The 25,739-nt window shown below is 35.9% G+C and overlaps 1 protein-coding gene across 4 annotated transcripts in view; it reads right to left on the bottom strand.

Moving 5' to 3' along the window:
* The window catches only part of LOC149065606 (twitchin-like), an 834,903-nt gene that overhangs the window by 14,117 nt on the left and 795,047 nt on the right, over positions 1-25,739 (bottom strand). For all 4 annotated transcript variants that reach the window (XM_089253452.1, XM_089253454.1, XM_089253453.1 and 1 more), the window contains 5 exons: positions 24,027-24,249; positions 19,752-19,996; positions 18,547-18,689; positions 18,069-18,225; positions 5,955-6,074 (listed from right to left, as the gene is read on the bottom strand). In XM_089253452.1, the coding sequence (XP_089109578.1) occupies positions 5,955-6,074; positions 18,069-18,225; positions 18,547-18,689; positions 19,752-19,996; positions 24,027-24,249 (888 nt within the window). The remainder of the gene's footprint in view (positions 1-5,954; positions 6,075-18,068; positions 18,226-18,546; positions 18,690-19,751; positions 19,997-24,026; positions 24,250-25,739) is intronic.

The following is a 25,739-nucleotide window of genomic DNA, read 5'->3' as shown; positions in this document are numbered from 1 at the left end:
GAAAAACATGTCTCCTTGTTTGCGACTGATATCGGCGGATATATGGTAGTAATTTGTTTATGTGATCGTGACAGAGTGGCTAGGCCATTTATGCCGTTCATTATATTTCCTTTAAACTGTTAAAGATAAGACTTTTGCGTGTTTGGACTATCTTTTTGAAGCAACTAGGTAAGCAATAATTCCATTTATACAGTATTAAGTGGTTCTCGAAGGTTTGTCAACCCTCTTTTTCCTAGCCATCATTTCTCTGTAGCCTTCTAGAACAGTTCAGAGAAAGAAAAAAAAATTTAGAGCACAGAACTGACACGCATCAATGTTGCAAACTCACAGTGACACACTATAGAACTGCTTGAAAACCACTGAACACTTTGACAACCACTGCAGTGGTTTTTAAAGTGTGCCTCGAGGTTAAATAGCATAGCCCACACAGTCAAAGGGCTTATATACCTGAGGAGACAGAACCCGGGCCATGTCTGGTCTGACAGATGCTCAGAACTGAATCACAATAGCATGCAATTTAGTTGATTACTTGAATTTACTTGGGGAGTGAAGAGAATCATGGCTTCCCCGAATTCGGGGCTGACAGGGCTCCAGCCAAAGCCTCCTAGAGAGTAGTATCTAGGAGGCTTTGCTCTAGCCCAGGAGCCCAGTTTTTCACCTTACAACAAATTCTCTTTGCAGGGGCCCATGAAAAGTCTGGTCTGGGAGTCCTGCTGCAGCATGTGGGAGGCCATGACCGGGGGGGGGGGGGATACTGGGAACATCTTACGGAAAATCTTGCGTTACTAACGTTAAAAAATTAGCATTTCAAGATGAAGGAATTTAAATAAAATATTACAGATATTTTTAAACCATCTATTTTTCTGATCACCCGAGGACAAGGGTCGTCTTTGTCCCTTCCCTGCGTGCGCTTCTGGAGCCATGATTTCATTTGAAGCGATATTTTTGACTTTTGAAATTAAACAGTGCAGAGTAGAGTAATGATTCCTGTAGAGGTGTACCGTGAGATAGGTCAGGGCAGGGTGCCGCTATACAGTATTTCCGAGGTAGAATTCAGTGGCAGCTCCTGGCAGGAAATTTTTTTCAGGATGGAGGCGGTTGCCGAATCAAATATTCATCGTTAGATACAGAGAGAAGGTCAGTTTTCAAAAACATTATTCTTTTAATTAACGAATTTGTTCTAATTAATTTATTAGATAATTTGTGAAAAAAATTATTGCTACATAACATCTATATCCACATAAAACTTGTCGCACAAAATCAAGTCTATTTTCAGTCATCTGAATGCTATATATACAACTGTACATAGACCTATATAAGTATTTTTTATGTTTTCCTAGAATACAAATGTAATGTAGGAAACAACTTTGCACAACAAATGAATGATTGGCTGTTCATACGCTGCAGTAAAACTAAATTTTTTGTGTGGTTTTAATTTTAATTTTTTTTTTTTTTGTCATACTTTATGTCATCCACACTCGAATACATTGAATTATCATTTAAACGTTTCAGGGCATTAAACTGATGGCTCTAGGAAGGGGGGGGGGCTCCTTCCCCCCCTCATGACGAGCTGCCCCCTGGTAGAAATATATTTAACGTGATAATAGAACCGTAATTATCAATTTGTTTGTCACAGTATTTAAGGAATGGTGCTAGTGTACATAGGGATATTTGATGTTTCTAAAATTCACGAAGGGAAAAAAGATGGAGCCAGGAAACGATGCATAAAGAAAAAGGATAAGGGAAAAAATGTTGACCCTGGCCAAAATCTATGATAACGAGCTGTAGCCAATATACAATAGTTTTCTTAACAATACCGAATCGTTAGTTTTTTTTCCTTCTGGTATAATTAAAAAGTGAATGATAATAAAAGTGTACATTCCAACCGAAAGAAGTTTCCTGAAGGTTTTAATATAAACATGCCCCTCTGCCCGTTGGAGGCCAAGTCAGCCAAAGGTCTAATTTTTATCCCATACGATAAATGTATTTGAAAGATGTCCTTAAAAACTCTGGTCTGAAAATCCACTTGGGGGTACATGAACAGCAATTGCTTGGAAAGGGGAGGCACTTTCATCATCCCATATCCTGAAGCCGGGTCCCCAGGCTGAGATTTTTCGAAGAGCCCAAGCCAGGCCCGTCATTTGGGGGGGTCCTTCCCTGGTTTTTGAAAATACACTAAAAATGGCATATATATATATATGTGTGTATATATATACATATATATATATATACCTACATTGAGTACATGTGGTTTGCCCCCCCCCCCCCGGAAAAAGTTGAAATGACGGCCCTGGGGCCCAAGCCCAAGTTTTTACACAAGCAGCTCTAAAACAAATTTGTAGTATAAAAAAATACAAAAATTTGAACTCTCTCAGGGCTGGAGCCCGGTTAGCCCCCTCTCCTTCTCATGGAGAGGCTACGATTTTTAGATACTCACTCTAAAACAGAAGTGTTCAACCTTTTTCTAGTCGCGAGAACCGCCTGTACCCATCATCAAAAAAAAGAGCACCCTTACAGTAAATTTGACGTTCCCATGCTTGAAATCGGGATGATCTCAGTCCTTCAACCCGATTTGTACAAAGTATTTACTTGGGCCGTTGATCAAGTGGTCGTATGAAAATCGGACATGGGCATCGAGCACTCTGGATGCTTCAACGAGCACAGTGGTGCTTGCGAGTAATGGGTTAAAGATGCTTGCTCTAAAAGTAGCCTTGTGCATGATCGCATGAGCACAAACATTCTTTTGTGTTGGCATTTTGGTTCTTTGGAAGGATTTCGAGGAGGGGGGTGTCAGTGAGTTTGGATGAGGAGAAGCACAATTTACTCTTTTCTTTTATTATATACTGAATATTATCCTATAAAGGGGTATCTGTGACCACCACAAAGGGTCCGTGGAATACAGAAGTACCCCTTCCTCAAACCAATAGAAATCTTGTCGTTCTTCCATTCACGTTGACTTTCCATTTTGATGTTTGTGAAAAAAAGACACAGACAATGGGAAATGTTTTGTTATGTTCTTTCATGGTCAAACATATCATGGTTAGCTATTTTCTCAGTGCTTTTTCCCACCCCACTATAATCTGTGCATGTTGTCTTTTATTTGGCAGAACTTGCCAGCATACCAAACAAAACCTGCCGTTTCCTTCCAGGCATAACAATCACCATTTGAACCACCCCACTCAAAAATGTCACTGACAGACGAATGTCAGTGTGCTCGCTATGACTAAACAAAAAACGAAAAAGAGAAAGAAAGAAAACTTGCCTAGGCTAATCTCCCAGGCTGATCTCTTTCGTATTTTTAAAAGAAAAAAATGTTTCGACTGTGAAACTCTATCTGTAAAACTATATTAGACTGATGATTCTCGGAGAAAACTAATTTCTGTTAGATTGGGTGCAGTAACTTCCCTAAATTACCATATAAGGATCGCTTGAGGTGTCACAAGTTCGATACCTAACTCGTCCTTGTCAGAAACATTCCTGACACAGAGGGAACAACAGAAACGACCACATGACCACAGAAAAAGATTTCCACTGGGGAAGTCCCACACCGCAGTGCACCAGCCTCTCAGTGAGTGTAAAAAAGGCTGCCATTTGGAATCGGTAATAAATTGTAGGTCCCTGTCTAATTAGCCTTCGTTTGCAGAAAATGACAGTGGTGTGACAAATATACGAAACATAAATATACGGAAAACAAATAGGATAAAAATATACATTTTATCTAGCTGAGAAAACATTTGCGAATTTTCGGAGTCTCTTTACTGATGCGCCACAGGGACACTGAACCAATGTTTCGCATGGATGAAAATTTTCTCTTTGCTCACCCTGCCCAAAATATACACAGCAGCGGCTCTCAATTTTTTTTGTGACACGAGCTCTTTTTAGTACATTATTTCCATGACGAAGCATCCCACACAAGCCTCTTTCTATTTATCAGATTCACTGATTTATTTTATTGCCCTGGAGCAACCGGGAGCTCCCGAGAAGTGCACATGGAACCATAAGGGTTCCGCGAAGCACTGGTTGAGAACTGCTGTTATACAGTGTTTCTACAAAAATATAAACAGGAAAAAAATCAAAATATTTTTTTTTTACAAATACATTTTCAATTTTTTATATCCTTCAGAGAAGGGGGGACCTCCCCCCCCCCCAACCGTACACCGGTGTGAGCACCCACGGGTTGAAAATACTTCTGACGCCCCTGCGTTAAACCCCCCTCCCACTTCAAAAGGGAAAAGATTTGAACCCCCAGAGAAAATTCTGCGTATACCTATGTGGTCCCTCTGTACCCAAACTTGTTGCCCTGTCTCTACTAAGCCCAACAAAAAAACATCCATGTTTCCAAGTACAATATTGAAAGTTATAGGAAAGTTATACTTATTAAAAGTTAAAAAGGGGTTATCTCAGAATGAAGAAAAGTTTCAGTAAATGCAGGAGTGTGTTGTTGAACGAATCTTATAAATGTTTGCACTGTTTTTTCCTATGTTTGTTCCATAGTATATGCTGCTCTTTCTCTCATCTTCAGAAAATTTTTTAAATTCAAATATATCTCTACTAGTTTAGAACATTTAGAAACATGGGATTCTTTTTTGTTATGCTCAGTAGAAACAGGGCAACAACTTTCTAGTTAGAAGCTAGAGAACATTGGGATCATCTAAAAATTTAATTTTGTACATATATAGCCCCTAATAAAATAAAGATATCTAAAATAGGCATGTTATTATTATTTTTTTGTGAAAAAGTTTATTAATTACGATGAAACCTGATAATGGGAAAGATAAATTCACCAAGCCATCACTGTGGATCTATACTGATATATTTTAGTGAATAAATAATTGCAAATAATTTCAAGGACAGAACAAAAAATCATGAAGAGAGACAAACAAATGCATCTAAATTAATTCTGCACCTATACATTGAACAAATATTCATGCTGTAAGTATTTATAACAAGTATTTCCACATTTTTTCTAATTGAAAATACAAAGCATCAGGTTAGTTGAGTTATCTCATGAACTTGCCAAAGAGAAAGTTAAGAAATAGCAGCGATTGTCTCTCTCTCTCTCTCTCTCTCTCTCTCTCTCTCTCTCTCCCTCTCTCTCTGTGTCACATTTTTTTTATCTTGATCTTTCTGCAAAAATGTGTCATCTTTTGGTATCTTTGAAACAAATTATTTTTTTCCTAGGGGTTTTTTTATAAAATTTTTATTCAAAAAAAAAATAAAATGAAGATGATTTGCAGTAGCTATTACCTGCATTAAAAATGCAGAATTTTTTAGCACATAGTCAGCAGATTACATTACAAAATTACTGATAAAAAATTGTATTATCAAAATTTTAATTATTTTCCAATTATGAAAAACTTTGTAACTTAATTTTGTGTCATTGTTGCACAGGCCCTAATATACAATTATTTTTTATAATTTCATATTTCTCTAGGTTCATATTTCTTCTGTGAATGCAAGAATAGAAATTGCTGGTAACAATATTCAGCTCTACCTCTTTGGGGTGAGTTTGGTGGTCTTTGTTTCAAGTCAAAATAGTAAATCACATATTTTTTGGATGAGGTGAAAATTGACAAAATGAAAAGATTTCAAATGTCAAGACTGATGTACTCACTTTTTATTTTAAAAAAATTCAAAATTCAAGCATGAAAAAATAGTTTTGTTTAAAAAAATAGTTTTGCAACATCAATTTTTTTGAACAATGGTTGAAAAAAAATGAGTAATAATTTTTTTTTCAATTTCCAAATTTTTTTAATTCCCCTTGTTTAAAGTGTCACCCATAAATGTGTTGATATACATTTGAACAAACTTAGAAGACCAGAAAAATGAGGAAAAAATGTTCTGGGTATATTTTGGAGCAAAATTAAAATTTTGCACATGTATATAACAATTCTCTCTCCCCATTTGACGGCATCTATGTAACACAATATAATGTTTTAATCAATGCCACTTACATTTGATGGAACTCTGTAGAGTGACAGGATCACCATCATTTACCACTAAGCTTTTAATATGCTGAGTAAATCTTGGTGGTTTTGCACTGCCTCCAACCCCAGCTGACTTTTTCTCCATTGCTGAAACAAATTTCTTTTTTTAATGAGTAGTAAAAAATATAAACATGAATCATTGCTAGTAAATAATATGAAAGTTGTTTTCCAAATTAATACCCAAATAAAATACTAAAACAATTATCCTAAACTTCTTGCAGCTTGTACTTTCAACAGGAATGTTGATATCAACACCATAGAAGAGCAGATCAACTTTGCCCAAGAATATTAAGAAGTCACCAACGAATAAGGCAAATATGCAAAAAATACAAAAACTCCTAAGGCATTTTGACACACAATGGGTGTCATCTTTAGAGGAAAAATATTTAACCACTGATCATGCTGACCGAGTATCCCACTTGGGTTGAATACCAAATCTTAACTCTCGGTTGCTTAGCGGAAAAAGTACATCTGTTCACTTCAAACGTCATGGTCAAAAGGAAGCTGAGAGCCTGCATGTGATACTAATGCAGCATCCTGATTGGACACTTGCAGAATGGAGCTACCTGATTAGACTATTCAAATTTTTTTAGAATTTCTGCTGGTAATGAATTTAAGCCACAGTGTTGCGATCGGTGGTGTAGATTTATTATCATTTACTAATATATTTTTGAAGGTCTGAATATATGTGCCTTTGTAGATGATATTTGCCTTTGATTTAGATTTCCATGAAGGTACCTATATTCAGGCCTTCAACAATATATTAGTAAACAATAATAAATTTACACCACCAATCGCAACGCCGCATGGCTTAAATTCATTATGAGCGGCAATTCTAAGAAAATTTGAGTAGACCAATCAGGTAGCTCCATTCTGTAAGTGTCCAACCAGGATGCTACATTAGTATCACATGCAGCCTCTCAGCTTCATTCTGACCACTACGTTTGAAGTGAACAGGCGTACTTTTTCTGCTGAGCAACCGAGAGTTAAGATTTGGAATTCAACCCAAGTGGGATACTCAGTCAGCGCGATTAGCGGTTAAATATTTTTCCTCTGAAGACAACACCCATTGTTTTGTAAATCACCTCAAAATGTATTAGGAGTTTTTTAGTTTTTGTGTATTTACCTTATTCATTGCTGATTTCTTGATCAACACCATATTCAGGGATGGAAAATGGAAAAATTACTTTTCTAGCAGAATTTATCAATTTTGCATCACAAAATTTTTGCATTAAATATACTGTTTTATCAAAAGATATATATATATATATATACACACAGTAGTGTACTTATGTTTCTCAGGGAGGGAAAGGTTGCTTTTTTGTTTTTTCTTCTCAAGAGAGGTTCTTCATTTTCTACTGCAAAAAAAAAAAACCATAATCTCAACTAGAAGGAAATTCCTTTCAATTTTCAGAAAGAAATTGTACATTTTTTGAAAGATTCCCCAATATTTATATTTTATATCCTTCACAATACTAACAAATAAAATCTAATATAAGTATTTCAGATTTATTTTTAAAAATAATTTTAAGCAAACAAAATGAAAGTGTGTATATTATGTGTTAACAGATTTTTGTAAAACAAAACCAAATAATCACTCATTACAAAAAATGACTATAGGAGAGACTCAAACTAGATTCCTTGTTAGAAAAGTAATTATTTTTCTTGTTTTTTCTGCTGACACAAGCGTAAGTTGTTGTTTTTTTATATTCTCTTCAGTACAAAACAATTTTCATGACTGATTTCTCACCGGAACTTGTGGTTTCAAATTTTTCCTTTTCGGTCTTGTTTTGATCCAGTTTCATACCACTATGGGGTCATTCAAGTATTATGTCAGCATCTATGAGGGGAGGGGTTTCTGATTTGCTGACTTTTGCTGACAAATGGGAGGGGGGTTTGGATGATGTTTACATCATCAACCACCCTTTACGAAGATAAGAAATATTCTTAATGGCATGTTATTCTGTGCGCCAAAAACGGAGAAAAAAGCTTTCGATAGTTATTGGGCAACTGAACTAACATTCTACCTATTGATAAGTCCCCTACAGAGCCACTTTAATGATCTCTAAATGTTTCACCGATCCTTCAAGTGCTCTGGAAATGTTTCCGGGCCACTTAAGTACTCTGGAACTGTGCCAGGGATCACTTAAGTAATCTGGGAATGTTCTGCAGGTAACTTGTGTGATGTAGAACCACACTGGGGTTGGCTTAAGTGCTCTATAACTATGCCACATGTCACTTAAGGGATCTCTAAATGTGCACGGATCATTTAAGTGTTCTGTAACTGTGTCGCGGGTTACTTAGGTGATCTTTGAATGTGAAAGTAATCTTTGAGGCCTACTTCAGTGATATGAAAATATGCCATGGGCCACTTAAATGCTCTGGAATTGTGCCACGGGTCATTTAAGCGATTTGTAAATATGCCGCTCAGTTCATTTTTACTAAATTTGGTTCGAGGGGGCAAGCCACATCAGATAACCTTCAGGGCCACATTTGGTCTGCGGGTCAAGGATTTACCATATACAGCTTAAAGAGAAATTCTGAGTTCTTACACTTCAAATAGCATTGATATTAACAGAAATCGATTATAATAACATATAAAGGTATTTTCTTTCAAAATTTTAATTTTTTTTTTTAAATATTTTTTGCATTAAAAAATATTTTTTTTCATCGGGGGGAGGGCACATGAGCTCCCTATGCCCTCTCCTGCGTACGTTTCTGATTACACCAATATGCGTAAGAAGGTGGGGGCAGTGATGACGAAATTTTGCTGACAAGGGGGGAGGGGGTCAAAAATGGCTAAAAATTTTCTTATGTAATACATAAATGGCCCCTTTCCGATTTGCTAACTTTTTATGATGGGGGGGGGGGTTTAGATGATGCTTATGTCATCAACTACCCTTTATGAAGATATGAAATATTCTTAATGGCATCTTATTCCGTGCCAAAAAATGGAAAAACCTTTCAATAGTTATTGGGCACCTCAACTAACATTCTCTCTATTGACAAGTCCCCTACAGAGCCACTTTAGTGATCTCTAAATGTTCCACGGTTCCTTCAAGTGCTCTGGAAATGTGTCTGGGCCGCTTAAGTGCTCTGGAAGTGTGCCAGCATCACTCAAGTGATCCGTAATTATGCCCCGGATCACATAAGTAATCTGGGAATGTTCCGCGCGTAACTTGAGTGATGTAGAACTGCACAGGGGGCTGCTCAAGTGCTCTTAAACTGTGCCACATGTCACTCAAGGGATCTCTAAATGTGCCAAGGATTGTTTAAGTGTTCTGCAACTGTGTCACAGGTTACTTAAGTGATCATTGAATGATAAAGTGATCTTTGAGGCCTACTTCAGTGATCTGAAAATGTGCCACGAGCCATTTAAATGCTCTGGAATTGTGCCACTGGTCATTTACGCAATTTGTAAATGTGCCGCTTAGTTCATTTTTACAAAATTAGGTTTGAGGGGCAAGCCACATCAGATAACCTTCAGGGCCACATTTGGTTTGCGGGTCAAGGATTTACCATATATGGCTTAAAGGGTGGGTCACAATGAATTTCTTAAAGAGAAATTTTGAGTTCTTACTCTTCAAATAGCATTGAAATTAACAGAAATTGATTATAATAACATATAAAGTTATTTCATTTAGAAATTTTAATTTCTTTTAAAAATGTTTTTTGCATTAAAAATATAAAAAAATTTTCGTCTGGGGGAGCATGAGCCCCCTATGCCAACACATTCTAGAGCAGCTGCTTTAGAAGGTGTTGCCTGTGCGCGTACGTTTCTGATCCCACCAATATGCGTTAGGAGATAGGGGGCAGTGCTGACAAAATTTTGCTGATGGGGGTGTCAGAGTGTTGCTGACTTTTGCTGACAAGGGGGAGGGGCTCAAAAATGGCTAAAAACTTTCTGACATAATACTTGAACGACCCCTATGCAATATACCACTTTGAAATGACTCCATTTTTTGGGTCTTTCTAATGTCTCAAATATTCAATCTGACTAAATCTATTATAGTGCCTCAACCATTATCTTTCCCCCCCCCCAGACATTCAAGTCTATCTCTGCATATGGACAAGACTTTTTCGAAAGGGACAGTGACTCCCCTGAAGATGAATAAAAAGTCCTTTCCTAAACACACTAAGTATTTTTTCACAAATGAAAATTGTAGAGATTTTCCCCCCTTTTATTTCAAGTGGAATAATAACAAAAAATTCTGATGGTCTAAAACTGCATCAAAAGAAATACTGAAAAATCAGATGTGAAAAACTGGTACCACCAAGTGTGTGTGTGTGTGCATGCATGCGTGCATGTGTGTGCGCGTGCGTGCGTGTGTGCGCATGCGTGCATGCATGTGTGTGTGTGGTTTTTTTTTTTTCAAGTGCCAAATACTATTTTCCACAAAACATTTGTCAAAAATTCTGATTCTTTCAACTTTTCCACACAGGTACACTAATATAAATTTTTTCAAAATTTTTGTATTGTCTTCAGATTTCAACTTAGCAACCACACATAGAAAACTCTAGGTGCCAATGCTAATTTCTTAGCATCATCATGTTTAAAAATGGGACATATGGTCATGCAATACGCAAGTTATCTTGCTATTTTGAATGTTGAGAAGCTGCATCTGTACCAGCAAATTCTGTCTTTTTCTCACTCTAATTAAATATTTTGCCACGATTTGGCATCATGTGACATTTAACATAAGCATATGACATTGTTTTGGGAAAAAAGCAAAATTAATGGACTTTTAACAAGTAAATTCTTTGAGAACAACCGCTTTCTTAAAAAAGCAAGGATTTTTTTCCAATCCCATTCTATATTGGGTAAATACGAGAATTTTTCGGAAGTCCGGCTGATAGCATATAAATTCAAGAGTCTCCCAGAAAATTCAGGAGACCTGACAGCTGTGCCATTGTATTTGTCATTCTTTCTCAACTCTCTCATTTCATTAAAGCATTTTTTGCTGTGCATAGCTAGTCAGAAAAAATTGATGCATAAAAAATGACATCAATCAAAAGGATCAACTTTTTTCCAGAAAAAAAATAGCGAGGTAAACCAAAATTTCTATCGTATTTAAAGTAATGGTTCTGAAACTCTTTCGACTTGCTGCTCCCTTGCCCAGTCATATGTCATCAGAGCCACAAGTGCCGAAATCTGAGAGCTCAAGCAATACACCACACAAGAGATAACTCTAAAGTGATATTGGCTCAAGCCATTGCCCCCACATGCTGAAGTAGGGCCCCTAGGTTGGAATCTTTCATGCCCCCCCCCCCCCCAATAGTGAATTTATAGCATGAAAAGACAAAAAAATTGAGAATCATCCCAGACCCCACCCTTTTGAGGGAAATGGCTCAAGCCACTTATGGCCTCAAGAAAATAAATTGCAGCACCTCATTGTTCTTCCTTCTACAAGCAAACACACGAGAAACAAGGGATGACATTGGTGATCTACTTCACCGAATGCCAACTCCAGTCATATTGCAATATTGTAATTTACTGCCATTAATGAGATGGGTTAGAAATGAAGGCGCTATCTTTCCATGGTCGCCTCAAGCTTGTTAGAAAAAATATCTTATTTATATCCTCCCTTGAGTTTGAACCTGGGACTGTGATGGTAACCTTCACAGTGATAGATGAGCATCTTACCACCACGCTACTCGGGCGCAACTAAACAGTAGATCTGGCAACAGTGGATTGTTTTTTTGCTTTGCCATGTGACTGTGCTACCAGCTAATTTGAAAAAAAATCCTGACGTCGATTTTCTGTCATCAGGTTCTGTTGTCAGAATCATAGAACCCAACTATTTCACTATTTGATATTCTGCAAAACTGAAGTTTGTTTTTGGGTTTCCTGTAGGTATCGCATTACCCGTTTTACAGCAGTCCAATGCATTCTTGTTGGACTGGAGCAAAATTGACATAGGAAACTCACTGCATGTGTTATGTCAGGACGTGTTCCTCCTTAGCCAGTGGCGGATTAAAGTCAGTCAAGGTCCCAGGTGCAAAAGAAAATATTGGGGGGCCCCCTAAATTAGAACAAAATGTGAAGTTTGGATTTTTGGGCCTTTTAGAAATCAGGGCCCTGGACACATGCCGGTGCACCCGCCATTAAATCTGCTTCTGCCCTTAGTGGCATACAGCAAGCTTCCAATGGCTGATTGATATGCAAAAGGGATGTTTTCTGGATCTTTATCATTTCCTTTAGACAATCTCTTGTTTGTGTCGGTTGGCATCAATATTGGTTTTGAGTCATGCATCTTATATTTTTCCTAGAATGCATTTTATATACCTGCATTGGCTTATGCTGATAATGCTGTTTTCCTTATTTTCATTAATTGCAATGTCATGGCAGAACTTAAATTCACTCAAATCTTCTATACCAAATCGCTTGAACAAATGTTCTTTTAACTAATTGTTTAGGTCACAATAGCTCGGAAAGACTAATAAGTCATCCACATAAACTGTCACAAGCAGGATGTTTCCATCTTTGTTTATGTGATAGATGCAGCAATCAAAGTCAGCACATTTGAGACCCAAGTCCTAGAGATTTCAATCTAATTTTAATTTTGTATACAATGGTGTCCCAGTCTGTTTTAAGCCATACATTCTTTTTTGGAGTTGACAAAAAAGCAAGCCCTTTTTCTTCTCCCCTTACTTTGGAAAAATCCAAACACTCTGGGAGTTCCATGCAAACTTCTTCTTTTAGGTCCCCTTGGAGGAATGCAACAACTGCATCCAGATGGTCAATATCCCAGTTGTATATAGTAGTTCAAGCAATTAATACTCTTAGTGTGTCATACCTGTAAACTGGAAAGAAAGTCTCTGTAAGTCAATGCCTTCCTTTAGGAAACAGCCTTTCGCAACATGTCAAGCCTTGAAATGGTCTGCGGTTCCATCAACATTTTGTTTGATTTTGAATACCCATTTACTTGTGATTGGTCTGCAATGGGATGGACGAGGAATAACTTGCCATGCTTGCTTCATTTTTTTGTGGGCTTCCAATTTTTCTTGAATTTCCCCTTCCCATCTTGAATCTTCTGCATAATTTACAGCATCGGTGAAGGTGAGTGGAATGTTGACTGTGCTCTCTGAAATGTCATGCAACGTTGTGGATACTACTAAACTACACACACACACCTCGTCCATATTCCTCTGCTGAACTTCTAACAAATTGGTACATGTTGGAATGTGCATGTCCATATTGTGAACCTAACGTAAAGTTGTTTCTGTGAAGCATTGTGGATACTGCAAGACAACCATGTAGCTGGAAATAAACATGATGGTACTTTAGGTAAGATGGTATTTTTGAGTCATGTGTTGATCTTCTCAATGATGGAGGATGAACTGTGACGTTGATCACATCCATATTTTGTGTTGCAACACACTGCTTTCTTCAGAAGCATCTTGCCTGATTTATTGGATGGGAAATAGCAAGTCTGCATCATAAAAATTTTAAGGTGTGCTCATTAGCATTTCAGTTCAGGAGGTTACAGTTCGCTGTTTATATGAATTCAACATCTCTGGCTTCTATGGCCTTGAATGTAGTGATGTCCATAAGCCTTTGCTTTCTTCACTATAGCCCAGTGTTTCCGAAAGTGGGCGATGGGACTCTTCAGGGGGTGATACCAGCTTCAGACACGATTGAGGGCTACCACATGGGTGGAGATACGGGGGGCGTGGAGGGGGTTCCACCCCCCCCCCCCCCCCAGCATCAAAGTTGGAGTCGACTGATCTAATGTATATATGCATATATGAATTAACATCATCATCGTGCCCCCCAGACTTCCAAGTCTATCTATGCCTATGGGCTACGAGTGGATATAAGGGGGCAACGAGTGGATATAATATGGGAGGACAAGAAGAAAAAATAAGTGTTCGAAAACTCTGACCCTTTTTCCAAGGGAGCCTTCATGTTTTTTTTTCACAGCTAAAGTGTTTTTTTCCCCTTTGAATATGCGCTATACATTCCAGATGTATTGTAACCATAATTGACAAATAAAGCTTACTGTCCCAGATTTTAACACCATCTGTTGGGGGTCCAGCACCCACCGGGAACAATGAATTTCTTAATGAATGAGCACCCCCAGGAACAATGAATTTCTTAATGAATGAGCACCCCCCCAGGAACAATGAATTTCTTAAAGAGAAACCAGTATTTTCTTCATCTTTTGTTTTGAGGAAAATTAGGAAAATCATTCTTGTCTTATCATCAACTAGTGTCATGAAATAATTTGCACTTCCATTTTATTTTACTTCCATAAGTCCACATACAGGTAAGTCTGAATATACTGATTTAAGGACTACCTTGGCTCTTGTTACACTTTGTTTTGGGAGTTTTTTATGGCATGACTTTCTCTTAATTACATGATATAAAACTTTCTGCATTGGTAATTATCATTGAAATGGATTCCTGTAGCCATGAATTTTAATCTTCGTAATCCAGAGTAACTTATATGAGCATGTTGCTTATGCCACACTTGCTTTGATTGATCATTGACATTTGTCATTGCTTCAATGTTACATCATATCTAAGTAATACAAGTTAGTAGCAGTAGCAAATAGGTGGTTTGTTTATCCACCAATATGCAGTAATGTTCATTGTGGGATATTCATTTTATTAAACTATGTTACATAATTAAAACAATACTAAAACACAAATGGCAATGTTCTTGGTCTAAGAGACTGGGATCGCATGGGTGTTCTCATTGTTGACGATCTATTTTCTGTCCTCTGGGTGTTGCCATTGCCTGCTCAGTAATAACCTTCATCTCTGGTGTTGCCAGATACCCTACATTTACCCCTTCCCCATTTCAATAGTTGAATTCCTCGTGAAATCTTAGAAGTGATTTCCTCTTATGCTCTGATCTCCTCAAAGATCAACCAGATGAAGGTGTAGGCGCTTGTTGCTTTTTGTCATCATCATCATCAAGATGTGGGATGGACTCTGTGGGTTGTTCATGATTTTCACTGAAGCATATTGAATGTTCAAGCTGAGACAATCTTCAGGTGATTGATTGCAAAGTTCATGTTGGTTCTTTTTCTTTTCTTTCTCAAATGATCTGCATGAACACTGTGACCATCTGCAGTTGCATAAGACAATGGACCTGTTTGATGTGTATGACTGCGGATTTCTATAGAGGACTTGTTCCTTGGGGTAAACATAGTTTGTCACCAGTGTTGAATTCCCTGTACATCTTTTATCATGGTACATTTTGGACTTTAGGCTTGGTACATCGTTTATATCATCTGGTTTCAACCTGTCCAATACAGTACACAGTTCTCTGTTGAGGAATAGTTTAGCTGGAGTAGCATTTGTGGCATGGTGTACATTTGCATGATAATTGAATAAGAAGACTTGTAGTTGGTGTTCTTGGTTTCCAATTCATTTGATGTTTTTCTGAATCTTGCCTTGAAAGTGTGGATTACTCGCTCTGCTAAACTATTGCTTCTTGAATGGTCAAGAGTAGCGTTGTTCTGACGTGTTTGACTCCATTTCTGTTGCAAAACTCCTTGAATTCAGATGATATGAACTGTGGTCCATTGTCAGACACAATTATGTGACAAATTCCATATGAAGTGAACATCTTTCAGAAACATTTAATCACATGAGCTGATGTAACTTGCTTTAGCTTGAATATTTCTAGTCATAGAGAATAAGAGTCAATGATGAAAAGCCAATTATCACCATTCAGCTGCGCTCTGTCAATGCGAACTCTATCCCAAAGTTTGGCCGTGTTATTCCATAACAATAGAGGTGATTCACAAATTTTTGGATGGTTTATGTTACAGTCCAAGCATGTTTTAGCCACATGTTCTATGTCATGGTCAATTCATGTCCACCTCACTGACATTCTGGCTACTGATTTCATTGAAACAATGCCAGCATGACTTTCATGAATTTTCTCCATCACACAGTTCTTCAACTTGATTGGGATTACAATGCGATTGTTCACCATTAACATTATCTAGCAAACTCTTGCTACTTAAAATGCAATGCTTCTTTTCAGATCTTATCTTGTGTTCATGGAACAGTATGGAGTTGTTCTGATGTGTTTGACTCAATTTCTGTTGCAAAACTCCTTGAATTCAGATGATGTGAACACACACACCATCTTGTTCTCCAAACAAGGTCATAAAATGGAAGAGGAAAGAGGGACTTTTTTACTTCAGACTCTTTGTATAGTTCTTTCAGTATTACGATTTTATAGTAGGTCCAAGTTTACTTGTACAGTTTTTAGAATTGGAAACTGAAAAAGACCCCCATATATCTTTCTTTCCTCTATTTCTTTTCCAAGTAATGCTAGAGAAAATCAATTTTCCAACGAATATTTCCCATCGATTTTTTTGAAGAATTTTTATATTCCACTGCAATTATTACTGTGTTGCTACTGAATTTTTCGTGAATTCTTGGGAATTTTTCTCTCGATTGGGAAAGGGAAATCAAAAAATTCCCAAGAACGGGCATTCCCCTAAGCAGTATTGTCTGTCTTGTGATACTCATTGATGACATTACTTCTGGTCTGCAACTCAATTAATTTCAACCCACAGGTGAAATTTGTTTCATTGTTTCAAACTCAAGCAACTCATTTCTTTTAATGGACTTTGAAGATGTTTGAGAAACATTTGAAGCGCACTACACATGACATTCATTTGCTTAGGGTTTAGGGGAATACTTTAGGGAGTATAGTCCTTTTTAAGGACCAGATCACTGTCACAAGGCAAGTTAAATTTTATGAAGTAATAGGAAGGTGCCACAGTAAGAAGGAAAAAATTAGATCTTTTTCCTAAATTTTGATCCCAATTAATTAATACAATAAACCTGTCTTCAACAAAATAGCAAAGGACTGAGATGTGTTCCATTGAACAGGTTTCTACTTAATAACGGTTCAATTGACATAATGTGTAAAATTATGTAACGATCTTGTATATAATTGAGATAAAATAAAAATACATTAAGAAAATAAAGTAAATAATTTTAAAACAGATTAAAATAAATAAAGTAATATCCATTATTTACTCTATAATTACTAAATGTTTATATATATCACTTGATAACATTATTATTTCATAATACATATGTATTTACTTTAACATTACAGTATACAATGGTTACTTCAGCCTGCTGGGCCTTTTGTAAGCCGCTGTTATAGCCTTGAGGGCAGGACTCTACAAAAAATTCTCACATTCTGCCTTCTGCAGTATACAATTGGATTTCAGGTCTTTTAACCAATCAGCAACGGCACCAACTCACAGAATCTGAAACCAGCATGAGTTATGTTTGTACCCTTACACTGATTTCTCTCATAGAAAATCCTGCTTTTCCAAAAAATTCTGTCATAGTTTCAGAAAGCAACTGCTTTATTACATATGGTTTATATGAAAATGACAGCATCTCAAGTACAGAAACTGATTTTACTAATGTAGGAGTGGATGCTGTGTAGAACTTGCACTAGCAAGCAGAGATTGCATAAAAACTTTTGGTAGAGCACTTTGACATTTTGTATGATTCTTTGGTCTATTGTTTGCGAAATACTCATAGTGTTTGTGTGACACTTTCCGTTAAGAGGGTACAATTTTCCTTTCTGTTTCCACATTGGACAGGTTCCGTTTAATCCAGGTTTTTAATGTGTGTTTTTGACATTTTAAAATCATGTGACCAAGATTTTTTTTCCGTTGAAGACAGGTTCCAGCATAACACCAGTTCTGTTAAAGACAAGTTTTACTGTATTTACATGTATGTATAAGCAAAATTATACCCTGAGTTACATGGTTATTACTAGTTCTACCTATCACATAACTTAGGGTATTACTGTATAACAGTATATATATTACTCAGTTTTTTTTTTAGCATCATTATATAAGGGTTTTACTATGAACAAAAAAGGGCAAAAACAGTTCCTATTCCTTTTTCGAAACTTCAAAATACATTGAATGAACTTCATCAAGAGCATGATTTTTTTGTTGTATGGTATATCCACATGGTAAAATAGTGCTATATATACTTCACAAATTGCTTGCTTTCATTGAATTTTTGCAAACAAAACTCATTTTTGTCCAAACTTTCAAACTAATATGAATACTTACGTAGTACTGTCAATTTTCCTGTTGTAGTCACAGATCCCACAGAATTAGTAGCCTTGCAAGTATATACTCCTTCATCTTCTGGATAAATTTCTCCTATGCTGAGAGTTGCTGTTTTGTTCTTATATTTAAGATCAACTATATCTGATGAATGCAGCGGCTGTAATGCGAGATCAGAAAATTATAAAATCATTTCAGTATTTAGAATAAACTTCATTCACATATACAGTAATGGAGGATATACAGTAATACAAGGAGATAAAAGAATGATGCCAAAATGAATGAGGCATGTATGTTTAAAAATTTTGTTAAATAAAAATATTTTTGATTTTGCATTTTTTAAATTAAATATATAATGTATAAATATATAAAACCCTAAACTCATGCATCAATGAAATGTGACAGTGTGTGTGTATTTGAGTGTATGCTTTTATTTTTCTGAATACAATGAAGAAGAAATTTTGAAATGGAAGCATGGTACCTTTTCATTTTTGAACCATTCTATTTGTGGGTCAGGATCACCACTAACAATGCACTTGAGTGTTAGAGGATCTCCATCCTTAATTTTCATGTCTTTCAGCCCTTCAACAAATGAAGGAGCAGTCATCGCTGTATCATCTGGAACTGACAGAGAAAGTAGATACATTTATCTCTATATGAATACATATGTTTGCAAAAATAAATTTTCAAAATTATTGTGAACTAGCCAAGGAAGGAATCTTTATTTATTTGCACCATTTCTCTGAAAATACTAGCATAAAACATCACTTTGAATAATCCCAAATATAGACTTTGAAAAGATATACAAGCCGATTCAAATTAAAAGAAAGAGAAGGACAAATCTGGGGGGGGGGAAGCAGGCAAATATTGTGCCCCGGGCACCAACAATAGATGGAGCAAACCCTTTCACCCTTCAACCTCTCATTCAACATTACAAGGGGGTGTCAAAATGTATGCTTGCTCTAGCTGACCAAGCATCTAGTTGTGACCCCAGGAGGGAGAGAATACCATAACCCATTAAACCCATAAAAAAACAATCAATGATAAATGAATGCATGTACATTCTTTCACACCAGATGCCTTTTTTTTTACAATCAAATCATAAAAATTTGAAAGCAGCTTTGATTAATGGAAATATAAAATTTTGCAAAAATTCAAATTTGAACTTGTTTGTATGAAATTTGGTTTTAATAAGACAGAATTTTTTGATAATTGAAACTACTGTGTTGAGTAAATGCAGTGCCAGGGTATAACCATAGGTGTGAAACACTTTTGATGCCCAAGCCTCTGAAGACAACACCCATAATGGGTAAAAATAAACTGATAATTTTTGGTTTTCTCATTTCCCTTACTACTGGTTTCCTTTTTATTGTATTAGTACAATAAAATCCCTCTTAATGGACAGCCCTCAGATGCGGCCATCCCTCTTTCATGGCCAAATTATATTTTCCCCTAGTATAATAAAAGTATGGATTTCAAATCCCTGATTAATGGTCAGCCCTCTTTTATGGACAAATTTTTTTATCCTGCAGGTGACCGCAAAAGAGAGGTTTTACTGTATTAGGAAAAAGTATTATAATTTCTTTCTCTCTGTGGAATATATATATCTTTATATTTCAATGTAGGGTTAGATGGATGAAATATATGACAGATAAAAGAAGAGATATATGGTATGTAAACACTTACTTTCTAGCTCTCGAGTTGAAGTTCGAGACCTTACAGGACTTTCACTATCGACAACTTCTTTTTTTCCATAAGGCTTCTGAATCCTTTTTGAAGTAGCAGGAGATGATTTTGGTGGAGAATATCTTGGAGAGAGTCTTGAAGATTTCCCAAATGATGTTGTTAAGCTTGAATGATCAGATGCTTTTGTTTTGGAAGAGGTTGAATAAGATGAACTGCTGTAGGATGAGTGTGATGTACTTTTGCCCCTAATGAAAGAAGATATGCACATATTTTTATGTTCATAGATATTCCATATGTAGTTCAGTTCATCTGATGAGTATATGAGATTTTTTTCTATTTCAGTTGTTGAATTTTCTAATATGCAGGGCTTCCACTCAAAAAATTTGAAAAAGTAGCGAAAAAAGGAATAAAAAGTAAGACAGGAGGCGCCCCCCTTAGACAGCATAATTATAGCAAAATGAAAAAAAATTCCTCAAATTTTTTTATTAAAATTTTAAAAAAATTCATAGCACTATTTCAGTATCCTATATGATTGACCTTAAAATGAATAAAGATAAATTCAATGTTGTGTTGGCAAATATAAAATATGCTGTAAACTTAGGCTGACACTATTTGCTTGAGAAAAATATGGGAAATTGGGCTTTGAAATATGGGAAAATACAGGATATTGGCAGTCATCCCCAAAAATGATTGCAAAAGTAAGAAAAGTAGCTCACTTATGCTAAAATCATAGAAAAGTCGCCACTTGTGGGACATCAACATTTATTTTATGTCCCTTTTTTATACCTAAATCAATCACAGGAAACGACACACCACTTTAAATTGCAGTGAAGTTAAAAAGAAAATATGAATTTCTCAAGATGAATATTCTTATTTGTAGTCATAATTATCGAAATGGAATGTCTAAGTTGGGGAGATCATTCTCATAATTAATTTGAAAAATAAAAAGTCAAGTTGGCTTTGTTGAAAATACGTGGAAAACTGGGACATTTTTGCAAAAAACACAGAAAAACCCGAGACAGTCCCAGGAAATATGGGACGTATGGTCACCGTATGTAAACTATATATATACAGGGTGATTCAAAACTCAACGTACAAACTTTTAAGGGAGGTACAAAACACAAAACAGAATCTCATAGGAATATAAGACCAGAAACCCCAACCTGCTCAGCTGAAGGATAAACGAAGGTGCAAAAATGACAAGCCAATAATGGGTGTAAAAATTCTTTGTTTAGTGATATTTCATATGAGGATAATACATGTACAAGTTAAGTTTCACAACAAGTGCTCAAAGTTCTTACCAACCAAAGTTATGTACACTTCAGGGTGCTGTAATCCACTGGAGGGCGCTGTTCACCAGTGCTGTAGTTGGAATGTCACTCTAGTCATTTAAAGTTCTGATTGCATACTGAGATCATGCAACAATTTACGAACGCTGAAATGGCGGACATGCACCTTGTGTATGGTTCAGTTGATGGCAATGAAAAGGCTGTGGCACAGTTGCATGCCGAATGTCACCCGAACAGACGTGTACGGCATCACCAAATATTTGAAAATTTGCACTGTAACCTGTGTTAATACGGGATATTCTGCAGCAGCAGGCATGATATAGATTCCACAAATGGCACGCACACCTGCTCTTGGAAGATGAGACATTGCGTCAAGTGGAAGAAGCTCCTTGTACAAGCACACAAACCACTGCCCATAATATTGCAGCAGCTCAATCCAGTGTGTGGCACACATTACACAGGAAGCATTTGCAACAGGTCCAGTCATTGCAGCCTGGGGATTATCCTCAATGTGAGGAATTTGCACCTGGCATTTCCAACCTTCATTCTGTTAACAGATGAAGGGATTTTCTTTCGTGAAGGGATCTTTAATCAACACAATGTTCATGTGTGGGGCCATGACAACCCACAAAGTATACACTCACATGCTGCCCAACAACCGTAAATGTATGGTTGGGTATTATTGATGATTATTTAATTAGGCCATACCTCTTACCATGCTGACTGGATGGCCAGAAATGTCACATTTTTCTGGAGGAGTTACTAGACATTGTTCCTGTGTCTGTTCAGCGTTCAATGTGGTTCCAGCACAATGGGGCTCCAGCTCATTTTTTCCGCATTATACATGATTACTTGAACAGTACATTTGCGCCTCAATGGATTGAGCATGATGAACCCGTCTCATGGCCACCATGATCGCCTGATTTATTTAGCCTGGATTTCTTCTTGTGGGGGACCCTGAAAGCCACGATCAATGAGATGCCTGAGACGCCATTGACTCTGACACCAGCCTTGTCACAGCTGCAAATGTCAGCAAAATGCCAGGTATTTTTCAAAAAATTCACAGTCTGGGTCATGTCTGGTCTGACAGGTATTTTTCAAAGGGTTCGACAATCAATGTATTGCCATTGTGACACATGCATAACTGTGGATGGTAAGAACTTGGAGCACTTGTTGTGAAACTTAACATGTACTGTCCACGTGTAAAGTATCGCTAAGTAAAGAGTTTTTCTACCCATTATTGGCTTGTCGTTTCTGCATCTTCGTTTATCCTCCAGTTGATCAGGTTGGGGTTTCTGGTCATACATTCATATGTGCATTGGTGTAAGCAAAGGGAGGTTTGGAGTTCTAACCCCCCTCCCTCAAGCCAAGATTATAATGTTATTTTGCAGGAAAAAACGTAAGGTCCCCTCAGAAGGAAAACATTTTTCAAACCCCCTCCCCCAAGAAAATTCTGCTTACGCCTATGCCTATGTGATTCTATTTTGTTTTTGTGTTTTCTACCTGCCCTAAAAGGTTGTACGTTGAGTTTTGAATTGACCTGTATAAAACAACTAAAAACTCCTAAGGATAATTTCAGAATACTATACGTTTTGTTCTCGAAGACTAAAATTTTTTAAACAGAAATGTCTATAGATATAAAAACCAAAAACTCTAGCCACCATCAATGAAACTTTTTTGCATAAATGCAAAAAAATATGTAGATCACACATTTTGCTTACCTTCAGAGAAATTTAAATTATGATTTGCATTCCAGCAATGGGAGACGATTGACGATTTTTCAAAGTCCTGATTTTTAATATACAGTTGAATCCTGATTTAACAAATCAGAAGAAATTGACAATTTCATTCATTAAATTGAGGAAATATTTAAATCAGGATCAAATTGATCAGGAGTAGAAACACACTCGAAACAGCAAATTTTAAAAACTTTGGGGATTGCAACATATTTCTGACAGCAATCGAAAAAAAATACATAAACTTAAGAATAAAAGTTGGGATGTATGAAATAATTGCTTGATACATCCAACATTTTTATGAATTTCTGTTGAAAATGTCATTTTTTTCGCTAATCGAAAAAAATTTTCTCTTCAGATGACCCACCATTCTAGCTTGTAAAGACAGAGCACAAACTTTAAGTAATTTTATTTTTTACTGAAATCTAAACATGCAGACATGCAATGTTTTAATATATTGGTGTTACTCTGATTGCTGGAACTTTCCCATGTACATTCGGAATGGCTTTATATTGTCTTCTTTACACAAAAAGATTTCTGTTCCCCCTTTTTTGTTTGTCTCTAAAGAAGAGCTGAAAGTCAATTCCTGGGAAGTCAAATCTTAAGATTGGTGTTTTGAGTGATGAGAAATAAGAAAAAAAATTTTGGATAGTTCAAAAAATATTTGTTATATTGTGGAATTCGTTGAATTGGGGTCCAACTGTATCTGATGTGTAATCTTTTAATCACACTGTAATCTTTTAATATGATCTTTCAATCATGATCATACTTTCCATGATTTTTTGGGACAAACCGAAAGATCATTGGAAGCACAATTAATAGGCAATTAGAAAATTCTGCAAATGATAAAAACAACTTCCCATCTAAGTGCTCATGCCTGTCATTCTTTTCTTACTGTCTGTTGGGATAGCCAACGTTTTTGGTCTTTTTCCTTTATGGTCATATAAGTTTGAAAAATTTTAGTCATTTGGGGACAGAATCTGTTGAATTCCAAAAAGTTTTTAGTAGTTTTATTTCCACTGCAGGGGAAATTCGCTGAATTTTATATTTGCTGAAACAACATTGTATTTGGTTTTATCCAATTTATAGTCATTCTATACATCCAATATTGTAGACTTTAATACAGCCAGAGTGAATGTGCTATCATAAAAAATTACCTATATAGCTATAGATCATATCAGTCAAATTATTTTCTAAAAACCTTAATTTTCAACAAATACTAGAGCATGTAAAAATATAAAAATACTTACATAGAAGTTGATGAGAATGAAGACTTGTAATCTTCACTATGTTTGCTTGAATAGTCTGTGGATTGTTTGTAGGAATAATCAGAACTCTTTCCATATGTACCAGATGCATAACTATCTCTAATAGGAGAATATGATGATCTATATGACATTTGATTGGAGATTGGGCTAATTAAAGGTGATGGTGTCACAATTAATGGTGTTTTCAGAGGTGGACCCTTTCGATCTAAAATATAATATTTTGTGCATTAGCAGAAGAAAAATTTTGCATCAACAAGCAAACTAATTTTTGGGGAAAAGTATCAAATTTTTCAGATAAATAAAAAGTTATAAAAACAGAAGGGTAAAATGATGTTTAAAAAAATTAGTTGGTGAAATTTAGTTTATTTATTTACTCCGGGGCTTAGTTCACATCCTAGATTTGAGTATGCCATCAGGTTTTGGAGACCATACCTACAGAGAGACACAAAGGTCTCAAAGATTGGTCAAGGGGTGCAGAGAAGAGCTACGTGTGCTCTTGATAGCACATTAGGCTTAAGCTATGAAGATACTTGATTTTAAAATAAATAAATAAATAAATATTTTATTTGTTTCCAAAGTTAAATAATACATGAAACAGTGAAATCTCAATATTTGTTGTCAAGAGGCCTGAGCCTGTACAGAGCAACTAATTAAAGATAAAGACGAAAGAAACAAAAAAATAACACAAAACTTATAATAAAAAAAAAATAGTTAAATAATGAAATGAATTTTCAAATAAATTTTTGTAATAATTATGCTGATATACAAGTTCACATTTGATATAATAACAATTGATATGAGGCAACTACAGGCGTATGGATAATAATATAATTCACTTCTATAATTGAAAATATACATCTATATCATCTATTGCTATTAGAAATTCAAAAAGTGATTTTTTAAATGATGCAAACCTAGATATATTCTGCATTGCCAATGGTAAAGCATTAAATAGTTTAGGAGCGAGGTAGTAAAAATGCTTGCGAAATATTTCTTTTCTAAATGAGGGTATGCAATAAATTTCGTTTGGTCTTCTCAATGATATGGACTCTCTTTGAGTGCATATTGATTTATTACGATATATGTAGAGTATGATTCGGTAGATGGCGTTATGTCTTATGGGGAGTAGATTTAAATTTCTATAAATTGAGATTTGAGAACGAGCACTGTAAATAGTTTTAAAACATCTGTTTTGAATAGAACAAATAGGCAGCAGATTTGTCTTGTAATCGCCACCCCAGATGATGATACCATAATTGGCAATTGAATAAAACCAGGCATAGTAAATTTCTCTCAGAAATTCTGCTGTTACCTTTTGTTTCAGATAATAGAATTTATATACAATAAAATGTAGTTTTTTCGCTATTTCTAGTGCATGAAGTTTCCATTTTAGATTGCTACTAATATTAAGTCCTAGATATTTGATATTTTGTACCTGCTGAATTTTTTGGCAGGAACAGTCGAGGTTCATCAAACATATTGGGCTATGGAATTTTAGATTAAAATCAATTTCAGAGTAAATTAAGTTGAAATGTATGACTTTAGTCTTTGAAAGATTTAGGGTTAAATCATTGGCTAGGAACCACTTTCTGATTAAGCACAGGTCTTGATTTATTTTAGTTGTTAGTGTATTAAGATCGTTGGAAGAATATAAAAGAACTGAATCATCGGCGTAAGTAATCAATTTTTTGAAAA

The sequence above is a fragment of the Pholcus phalangioides genome, unplaced genomic scaffold (genome assembly GCF_987345545.1).
Source record: "Pholcus phalangioides strain wild (caught in Gottingen) unplaced genomic scaffold, Ppha-v1.0 ptg000039l_1, whole genome shotgun sequence".
In the NCBI taxonomy this organism is placed as follows: Eukaryota; Metazoa; Arthropoda; class Arachnida; order Araneae; family Pholcidae; genus Pholcus; species Pholcus phalangioides.
This window is presented reverse-complemented; position numbering and strand designations above follow the sequence as displayed.